Source organism: Coenobita brevimanus, chromosome 51 (genome assembly GCF_032717465.1).
Source record: "Coenobita brevimanus isolate Jiangsu-jjx chromosome 51, ASM3271746v2, whole genome shotgun sequence".
NCBI lineage: Eukaryota > Metazoa > Arthropoda > Malacostraca > Decapoda > Coenobitidae > Coenobita > Coenobita brevimanus.
The window spans coordinates 38,816,607-38,827,889 of NC_137004.1; the positions used below are offsets into that span (position 1 = coordinate 38,816,607).

The following is an 11,283-nucleotide window of genomic DNA, read 5'->3' on the forward strand; positions in this document are numbered from 1 at the left end:
GCTTAAATGTTTAGGGAGGGAGGGAGTGCACCAAGCTGTGAAGGTTATTTAAATAATTTTTAATGTGAAATTAGTTATGAATGAATTCTAAGTCAAACTGCCGCAAGGTATGTCTGTGTCTATCTGTCTGTCTATCCATCTCTCTGTCTATCTATCTATCCATATTTCTATATCTGTCTGTCTATCCACATGTCTGTCTATCTATATAACTTGTAGTAAAATAAATGATGGAATGCCTGGTTCATTTCGTTGACTTCCGTGGTAATAGTTTTACATGTTGTTGTATCTGCCTGTTCTTAATATTCTTGAGTCAGATAACTTTGTTTCCAGGGATAAATAGCCAAGATGGAGATGTGACTGAGTGTCCGTCTGTGATATATTCGTTGACCTTGACACAATGCAGTAGGTAACTTATTCTTTAGTCTTGCCATCTCCAGACGATTTTCTACAGTTTAGGAGAGACTTTCCGAATTGGAGGGGTTAGAATTGGTCCTCATTTACCTTCTCTTTACTAGGAGGCTCCCTAACTGAATAAAATAGTGTGATTGTAGCAAAAGTTCAGCTGACGGAATCTTGTCTAAGGAGGTATAAGTGTGTGAGAGTAGGGGTGTGACAATGATTCATTGAATATCGCATGGCTGTCATGCTAGGTGATGAAGCTCCCCCCCCCCTACTGTTTCTTCCTTACACCTTTCTGCCATCTGTTAGATAGATACACACACACACACACACACACACACACACACACACACACACACACACACACACACACACACACACACAGATTTCTTTCATGCCTTCCCCCTTTTCTTCCTGTCTTCCTGTCTTGCTTTCCTTCCCTTTTCTTTTTCCATTTTTTCTTCATGCTGAGGACGGAGTTGGTGGGTGTCCTCGGGCTGTCTCAGGAGCTATTTTCATGATGTTTGGCCCCGTTTTTGTGAGATAAGGGTGCAGACGGATTGCACGGAGAGAGATGGCACTGAGACGACTTGGTATGAGCACCACTGCCACTGTTAATACTCCTTGTCCATCCACACAGAACCAGGGTGTGTATCTAAGGTGACAGAGATACATGAACCTATTGACAACAAAGATGCTGAGAATAACAGAGTTGTTGTTGTTGTTGTTGTTGTTGTTATTATCAACGCCGAGAATGCTGACTGTAGTTGTCGAGGTAGTATTTATGAAGTTTCGTTCTTTTGACTGCATTGAGGGATGTTCGTTAAAATCACACACACACACACACACACACACACACACACACACACACACACACACACACACACACACACACACACACACACACACACACACACACACACACACACACACACACACACACACACACACACACACACACACGCACGCACGCACGCACGCGCGCGTGTGCGTGCGTGTGTGTGTGTGTGTGTGTGTGTGTGTGTGTGTGTGTGTGTGTGTAAGACTGATTTCCCCGATCTCGTTAATGAGACGTTGATGAGGCATGTGGCGATGGTATTACGTCACCGTAACTCCGCCATCCTGTAAGAGGAAAGTAGATATGACAAGAAATGATGAGCTGAATTTAGAGGAGAGGAAAAAATAGGAGAAGAGAGAAGACAGGATATAAAATAAGAGCAGAGCAGAGGACAACTGAGGAGAGGAAGAGGAGAGATGAAAGTAATGAGATAAAAGATAGGAGGAGAGGTAAGATCAGAAGACAGACGAAAAGAGAATGGAAGAACAGAAGGGGATGGCTGACTTCGATCTATAATAATATGACGTTCTCATTAATAAACGTGGCGTGATGGAGGGGTGGAGCAGGGGACATGAGGCATGAGGAATTAAAAAGTCACCTGTAACATGAGGAAAGGGACTGTCTTACTGTGGTGATTTTCTGCCATCGTAGCAAAATTGATCCCTCGATTGTAATTCCCGCAGGATATCAGGATGCGGTACCTGTATATCAGTAATTGCTCATTCACGTTATGTGGATAGTTTGGAATTAGTCCCACTATGTTTTCGCATGTATTATTAGTCTCCACCTACGGCATAGGTGGAGATAATTGTTTTCGCAGGTATTATTATTATTCCCGTCTCAGTCTCGCAACGATTCCAGAAGAACTGGAGCCTGCGCAAGGCATCTGAAAGGGCCATGTTATGTGTCCTGGTAAGGGCCATTGGTAATAGCAAAAAAATCCAAACCTCCCCTGTGGGGTCAAGGTCATTTTAAGAAACAATAGCAGGAGACTAGTGACTGTCTGGAGGATAGTAGACGAAACTTGGCGGAGCAGTTCCTAAGAGTTTATTTCGTTTTATTATTCGGACTATTGTCTTTGCTTGTATTATTAATCTCCCTACTACTTAGGTGTATTATTTTTATTATTAATATTTTGGCCTCAGAGTCTCACGACGATTCCAGGAGAACCGGAGACTGTGCAAGGAATCTGAAGGGCCCAGATTATGTGTCCTGGTATGGACCATTGCAGATAGAAAAAAAAAATCCAAATCTCCCTAATGGGGTCAAGGTCACTGTAAGAAACAGTAAGTGGAGACTAGTGACTTTCCGTAGGACATTTACAGAGTTCTATCTATCTATCTATTGCCAGACGCCTCAATCCCGTTTGGGGTGGCCACAAACAAATCGCCTCCAAGTCGCCCTGTCCCCCGCCATTTCACTACCCTGCTCCCAACTCACACCCCCCTCTCTCATATACCTCTCCACCCCATCCCTCCATCTCATCCTCGGTCTCCCCCTCCCTCTTCCACCCTCCACCTCACTCACATACACTCTCTTCGTCAGTCTTTCACCCTCCATCCTCTCCACATGGCCAAACCACCTCAGTGTGTTCCTCACAACGCTTCCTATCACATCCACATCAACACCACAACGCTCCTTTATATCCTCATTCGTCAGCCTGTCTCTCCACGTGACTCCACAAGCTCCTCTTAAATAACTCATTTCCACTGCTCTCACTCTTGACTTGTGTCCCTCCAACAACGTCCAAGCTTCACTTCCGTACGTTAGAGTTGGTATCACAATACTGTCATGTAGCAACTTTTTCACTTCCATGCTCACTTCCCTGTTTCTTATCACTGCTTTCAAGGAACCAGCAACCTTTCTTCCCTGCTGTACCCTTTCAAGCACTTCACCCTCCAAACCTCCATCCTTACTCATCACACTACCCAAATACTTAAACGTACTCACATTTTCCAATTCCTCACCATCCAACCTCGCTATACATTCACTGACTTCACCTCTCTCAAAGACCATCACTTTACTCTTCCCTACATTCACCTTTAGGTTCCGTTTCTTACACACTCTCTCAAACTCATCCACCAAGCCTTGCAGCTCCCCTTCATCTTCACTCAACAACACAGTGTCATCTGCAAACAACAGTACAGGGAGTTTCCAAACACTATCCTCTCTCACCAGGGCCACTCCAACATCCACTACCCTACCTTGTACCTCTTTTATTACCCCATCCATGTACAGATTGAACAACCATGGAGACATGACACATCCCTGTTTCAAACCAACTTTCAAAGAGAAAAATTCACTTAGTTCACCATCCACACGCACTGCAGCCTTAGCACCATCATACATACTCTTCACAGCATTCAACAACTTCCCATCTACTCCATATATTCTTAACACTTTCCACAATCCTTGTCTATCCACCCTGTCATATGCTTTCTCCAAATCCATGAAAGCCGCATACAACTTCTTTCCCTTCTCTAGAAACTTTTCCACTAAAGATCTAAGAATGAATATCTGATCTACACAACCTCTTCCCTTCCTAAAGCCTCCCTGTTCTTCTCCAACTAATTTCTCTGTTCTAGTTGTTACAGAGTTCTAGTTGTTATTATTCCTGCCTCAGAGTCTCGTGACGATTCCAGGAGAACCAGAGATTGGGCAAGAAATCTGAAGGTCCCAGGTTATGTATCCTGGGATGGGCCATTGCAGGTAGAAAAAAATTCTAAATCTGCCAAGTGGGGTCAAGGTCATTGCAAGAAGTGTAAAATTTTAATATTGAGGCAGTATTGAACTTGGGCTAATTTCCACTAAATTGCTTTAGAACGTACCTTACCATGACCTGTGAACACTACTGAGGTGTCCTGTTCATGTCTTAGTGACCGTAGTCTAGGACCTCTATCTGGAACAGGAAGTGGAGACTAGTGACTGTCTGGAGGAGAGTTACAGAGTTCTAGTTATTGTTAGTGACTATATATGAAGTTCATGTATGGAATTCCCATTGGAAGACTGAGGTTTTCATTAATATACTCACTCGGTAATGAGTTTGCCTTAATCCCCCCACTACGAAATAAGTGAAATTGGCAGTAGCAAGAATTAAATGGAAAAGACATCATTGTACTGAAAAGGTTAAAAATGTTTATAACCCCTTATCAGTGGGAGAGTTCCTTCAAGTGTCAAGTGGTAGTAGCAGAAAAAAAAGAAAAAAGAAAAAGAGTACTGGTAAAACTGAGAATGTGAGGATGTAGGCGGTGCAGGTATCGATTTTTTGATGGTCATTTATAGAATAGATGTGAATCTAAAATGTGGTTAGCCTGCATGCCACATTACAGAGCTCAGTTATTGATTAGACAGAAGCCAAATCTATTTTACTCTGATCATGGATTCTACAAAGACTAGTGAGAAATTGGAGACTTACAGGTAATGAGGTGGGCAACAAGACAGGGTGAGGAATTCCACCCATATATATTAGTGTCTGGGGGTGACTCACTGGGGAAATTTAGTGGTGCCATGTATTAGAGTCACTTTGGTAGGAGAAGGAGGGGGAATGGGGGTGTTGTGGCGCGGGGTAGAGGGAGCGGGAAGGGTGTGCCCGTGGCGTGTACGGGGGTGGATTGTGTGCAAGGATGTCCCTGTAGGGTGTACAGGGGTGGATTGTGTGTGTGTGTGTGTGTGTGTGTGTGTGTGTGTGTGTGTGTGCTTAATCAATAAGATTTTTTTTTTTTTTTTATTAACCCAGTAACTTCTGTAGAGATCGTTTTTTGTTCATTTATTTATCCGTAGTTGTCTGTCAATATTTTCTGTTATGGTGCCCATTATTTTATTCATCTGTTTGTCTTTTGCATCCCATCTATTTTCCTGACAGTCTTTCTCTTTATCTATCTGTCAATCTATGTCCATCTATTGATCAGTCTGTTTGTGTCGATAAATTTGTCAATCAGTCACTTATTAATCAGTTTGTCCTTCCATCCATCCATCCATCCATTTATCTGTCTATCTATCTGTGTCTGTCAGTCCATCTACCTGTTTGTCTGTGTCTGCCTATATCTATCTGTCTGTGTATCTGCAGTACTCACCTGCCAACCTGTGAACTACATTTGATAAGCAAGCATAGAGAAATGTAATAAAAGTACCCTAATGTCATTTTCTTTCCTCCCAGGGGGCCTGAATGTGCTTCAACTGCTGCTGAGCTTTGCGGTGGGTGGGCTGTTGGGAGATGTGTTCCTTCACCTTCTTCCTGAGGCGTGGAGTATGGCAATGGAAGGTGAGTGGTGCTCCACGTGCTTTGTGAATAATTTTAGTGTAAAGACTTTGTGACAAGGAATATAGAATACTGTACTTATTTTAGTGTGATAATAAAGATTCCACTCTTGATATTCAGTCACTGGTACAGTACTGCTTTTATGTACCTTTTAGTATTGAAGAGAAATCGTTCACCTGTAATATCACATGTCATAGCTCATTGAGTGACCTTTTCTTTTTATTTTTTTCTTTTAATTGCACAAATCACATTCAGTACTGTACTTTACAGTTTAGTATTTTTTTTTTTTTTTTCAGCGGGAGCAAACACACATGAAGCATTTACACAAGTTGGTCTGTGTGTGCTAGCAGGCATTTTTGTCTTCATCATTGTGGAGATGATGGCAGGCCATGACAGTGTCTCACCTCAGAGTAATAACAATAATAATATCAAGGGGGATCCTGCCATTACCAAGAAAGAGGTTAGTACATTAGTATCATTCCTGTTTGTGATATCTTACCTGGTAAATTGTAATTACTGTATAGCACCAGCAGTTAATGTCAGTGTACAAGTATGATTATTATAATTTTAGAAATTGGTTGTAAATTAAATTCAGTATTTTACTGAATAACATAAAAGATTAAACTAAAAAAAAGAAAGAAAAGGCAGCAAATCCATTTATTATTAAACTTCTGACTTTGAGAGATCCTTCCTCACTTGAATTAAATTATCTGGCAGTAGCCAGACTATTTTGGAAGCTGACATTTTACTGTTTTAAGGGAGTATCATGGTTTTAACACATTTTGTATGAGAGATCCTTCCAAACAAAAGAAGATTGATTGACAGTATCTGCAATGAGATGGATAACCTGCCATCTCACTGATATTGCTGATTGATTGAGGACAATCAAGTGGCTGGCAGAACAAGAGAAAGAAAGAAAAAATAGAAAAAGGAGGCAACAAGAAAAGCCACATGTGAGAAAAAGAGTTGTGCAGTGGAAGAAGATTGGCTGAAAGAACACGTGCATTGTGTGTAAAGACCATGTAGCCTGGTTGACACTTCTGTTGTTGTAGAGGAGCTCCTGGAAGGGAGTAAGTCATCAGGAAGATTGATTGTTTTGTTTCGTTTTTAAAGGCTCCAACATGCTTGAATGCATCGACCTTGGTCACCTAATGGCAGCTCACCATGCAGCTCAATCACTGGCAGCTTCCCTATTCAGTCCCTTATCCCTGAGGTCACATTCAATGATCTCATCCCAGGCCTTTTTCAGTCTATCTCTCACAACCCTACCCCTGATATTAACACTTCTCATTTTATGCATCCAGTTATCATCCCCCATACTCTCCACATGCCCAAACCATCTCAATCTACCTCTCCTCGTCACAACACCAAGGCACTCCAGTCCCATCCTATCTCTCAACTCTTCCATTGTAAACTTAGCCCCCCCCCCCCCCAGGCCTCGCATTCAAGGATGCACTGGATATGCACCTAATCATTGTCATTTCTGTACATTTGAGCCTGTAAACATGCTCTTCCTTTTCTGCCCAGGTCTCACTAGTGTACAGCACTACATTCCTAACACATGCCATATACAAAGATCCCTTAGCACGGAGGGATAGCCCTCTCAATGTCAGGAGAGACAACAGCTCCCTGAACTTCTTCCAATGACTCCTCACTCTTTCAACAGCCCCACCTCCAGCCCCACCTCCAGCACATAACATGTGTCCCAAATAACAAAACTCTTCCACACACTCAAGAGACTTACCAGCAAGATCAATCATTTCAAGCCTGACAATCTCCACATGCTCTCCCTGACACACAGACAAATAGAAAGTGTTGCTGTGTGTAGTATTCACTCCACCTACAATAAAACCTCGATATAACGGACTTCAATAGACCGGAATTCACTTTTATCGGACTCGAGGAGCCACCGGACTAAATTCCTATACTGAATTCAGTTTTCTGTTCACTCAATGTGTATAGTATTATTTTAAGCCCATTAACTAAGTCCTGTTGTCTGTCATCAAAAGTGTTATGGCATATTTAAAGTATTCTAGTGTTTCAGAGTTTTCAGTCAGTAATTTGTCATTGATTTTTTGAAGTAGATTACAGTATTTTATTCTGTATTCTTGCTTGTCCCTCACACTAATTTCACATTTCAGGTGACAGGATACCTTAACCTCATAGCCAATGGGATTGATAACTTCACACATGGGTTGGCAGTGGCAGGCTCATTCATGGTGTCCCACAAGACCGGCCTTCTCACCACTGCTGCCATTCTCATTCATGAGGTGCCACATGAAATAGGAGACTTTGCTATTTTGTTGAAGTCAGGTGTGTACATTTTATGGCCCTGAATTCCCAAGAAATTAAGGCTGATTTTAATATACAGTATTAGGTACAGGCAATTTGTACTTTGTAAGGCAACATTATTTTTCCATACCTTGTATCATCAGAAATGTTATTTTATTTTATTTTTTGTATAATGTGGTGGCACTTCCATTTACATACCTGTACTGTATTGTATAGTATATACATAAGATTTTTAAGATGGTATTATGATGATGATGATTTGTTTCATTCTCACAAGAGCTGCTCCTCCATTCAAGGCTCTGTTACTACACAAGTAATTGTCATTTCCTGTACATTAATAATATAGTATTGTTTAATTGATGTTTCATGAAATGTGACTAATAGAGTCTTTCTTTGTGCAGTATTGCCATAGGATTTTGCTGGCCTATAGTTTTAGTGGAAGCAGCCTTGTACTTTGTATGACATGTGAAGTGTGAGGGCAAATGAAACAGCAACTGCCTAATTCAGACTGATTTATGTCTACAGTACAGTATAATGAGACAAAACCGCCTTTTTACTTCTGAACATGGGAAAGAGAACAGGGATAATAAGAGTTTGGAGTCAACCATCACTTGTTTTGGATATGTATTTTATGTTCATTATTCTTGCAAGAACCTAAGCTGATGATATTTCCAGGGTTCACACGATGGGAGGCAACAAAGGCTCAGCTGTATACAGCTGGTGTTGGACTGGTTGGGGCATTGGTCACACTCTTCCTAGGCACCTCAGACATTCTAGGTATGGTGACAACTCTCTCCATCAGTTTTTCTGGATATTTGTATATATAGGTGTGTGTGTGGGGGGGGGTAGTTGATGAGTATGTGGAGTTTGTAGAATGAATTGGATAAGAAATAATGTGATTCATGAAAGATGTGTCAAGTGGGGTTGGTGGAGGATTAGTGCCCCTCCCTGTAAAACAATTAACTCTAAGCCCTTGGCCACCCCGTTTGGGATACATGGCGTCTGGCAATGAATGAATGAATGATGAAAGATGTGGACTAAGGAAGTCAGTTAAAAATATGCTTGTAGAGAGTGTGCTTTGACAGTATGATTGTATGGAGAGAATGGATAAAGAAAAGGTACTGAAATAAGTAATGTGAGTTTGAAGATGGGAAAAGATACTGGTATATCAGGTCAGGAAGAATGGGGATGGATATGGTAAGTGTGTACAGAAGCAACCCAAAACTAAGGAATTGATAATGGATTTAGGTGTTTGCATAATTGTGTTTGGAGGAGCTCATAGAAAGTGTTTGGCACCTCATTTTGAATTTGATAGAGTTTTATGAAAAATACCATCATAAAACACATGTGCAGATGGTTAGGCCTGTGGGATGGTATCAGGATTCCAGGGGCTAGAATGATGTGTGAATGGATGTCTGGCCTATTTCACTGGGAGTGATGTTGACTGTTCTCCCACTTTCACTCCTTTTTCTTTCCATGTTTATGTATCCAGTTTCACCTCATCTATAGGTGGGAAAAAGGGTGATGATGATGATGAAAATGATCCTTTGACTTAGAGATTACAAACATTTTGGTTATGAAAGTGGTGGTTGCTGTATTGGTGGTGATGATTTTGGTTGTCATAATATAGGTAGCGTTGACAGTACAATTGAAGGTGGTAGTGGCTCTGTTTGCTTCAATTTTTGCTAATGGTTATGATAATAGTGACAGTGGTGAGAGCCAGTAAAGCAATGCTGACTTTGTCATCTAGTAAAACATGAGAGTTATCCTAAATATTTCAAGTAGTTAGTATTTTCCCATTCACATTCAGGTAGTTCACATTCTTACATTCCAGGTAATGCGAGACAGTTTTGTTCAGTTGATAATGAGTCACTGGAAACTGAGTGTGATATTGATATGATATAAAAACAAATATAAGGTATTTGAGGCTGTAGTTATTGTATGCCATATATTAATTTTTGCATTTGTCAGGTGGAGTGCACGTGTATATCCTGGGGTTCACAGCAGGAGGGTTCCTGAACATTGCATTGGTGACAGTGCTGCCTGAACTGCTGCAGGAAGAGCGGCCAGCCCAGTCATGTGCCCAGCTGCTGTGTCTTCTGCTGGGCACCCTCACCATGGCTACTCTTGCCCTCATCTGCTGATGATCCTACCTTTCTTCTTGCCTTAAACTCAAACCACTGTGTTTCCTTATATTCTTATGGTACTCTAACCTCCACCTTCATACTTAACTCCATGATCTGGGTGACATCTTTTGTAGTTTATTCATGCTGCTGCCAGGCAGTATTATTAGACTCAGGTAGGACTTCACTTGTACTGAAGGGGTTTATTAAAGCTTTATCTAATCCTTCAGGCTTGAAAAGTCTATTCTGAGCTGAATAAAATTGTCAGGAGATGGCATGAATGTAATGAAATAACATCACTGGACTCAGTGGGTTAAATCCATCACTCTCTTTTCTTCTTGAAGAGTTCCTCATTACCTCAGATACTGTCTCTTCATATCTGTGCTACTTATATTTTTGACAGGATAAGGTGGATGTATATGCTGACCATTCCCACCACAGAGAAACAAAAGACAGTACACTGCATTAACAACTCCCCAGCATTACATATAATGCTTTGAACACATCCCTCACATTCACCTGACATTGCACTTCATGAGCATATACATGAGTAAACAAATAACCATTATAGCCATCTAAAACGTTGAACCAAACAGCATCCTCTCTGAAGTCCCACCGGACATCGATCCCAAAGAAATTGTGCTTCTCAGAGAGCCATGAGTTCACCTAGCCAAACTGTTATCATCACTTTTTATTTTTTAATTATTATTTTTTTTTTATAGACACCAAAACAAAATACAACTCAGACATTCCTCTGTGGCCTCCCTGTCCTGTCACATAACAAAACAGCAACACTGCAGCTCACTTCATGCACCTCTTTCTCACAGCACAGACAACCCCTTTAAGCTATCCATGGTAAAAGATCTCTGAGAATGCCTGGTTAAAGTGGCTGGTTTCCTGCAGTCCATTGGGTTCGTGTCCAGAGGCTGGGACCACAGCAAAAACTTTTATGTATTGGTCTTGCTGATCCAGTGATACTAAAGTCTTTTCTTTATTGTCATTTAGCCTTTTAGTCTTTTATATTAATGTAAGTATTATCACTTACTTGTCATTTTAAGGTTGAGTTTCATGCCACAGCTTGTTTTGTGCATCTACATATATAATCTGTTTCTGTCTGGCTGTCCATTTTTCTGTCTATTTGTCAATTTACATTTGTCTGTCTGTCAATCTGTCTACTAGTACCTTTTTGTCATAAACCTGCCCAGTATACTCCTTCACTGTTCCTCTGTAACTGACTAAGACAAGAACTACTCAGCCTTCTACCTTGTCATCCCCTAATTTCTGTTTTTTCTCCCGTAAACTGTATTTTGCTATATTTAGTACAGTATTTATTACAATGTATCCATTGTAATTTAGCAGTTACAAAGAGTAGG

The 11,283-nt window shown here is 41.0% G+C and overlaps 1 protein-coding gene across 1 annotated transcript in view; it reads left to right on the forward strand.

Annotated features, from left to right (window-relative positions):
- The window catches only part of LOC145400270 (zinc transporter ZIP13 homolog), a 71,786-nt gene extending 61,855 nt beyond the window's left edge, over window positions 1-9,931 (forward strand). Inside the window, exons 4-8 of the mRNA XM_080272827.1 lie at window positions 5,394-5,498; window positions 5,792-5,955; window positions 7,637-7,808; window positions 8,463-8,564; window positions 9,759-9,931. Coding sequence (XP_080128953.1) covers window positions 5,394-5,498; window positions 5,792-5,955; window positions 7,637-7,808; window positions 8,463-8,564; window positions 9,759-9,931 — 716 coding nt within the window. The remainder of the gene's footprint in view (window positions 1-5,393; window positions 5,499-5,791; window positions 5,956-7,636; window positions 7,809-8,462; window positions 8,565-9,758) is intronic.
- The last annotated feature ends 1,352 nt before the right edge of the window (window positions 9,932-11,283 follow it).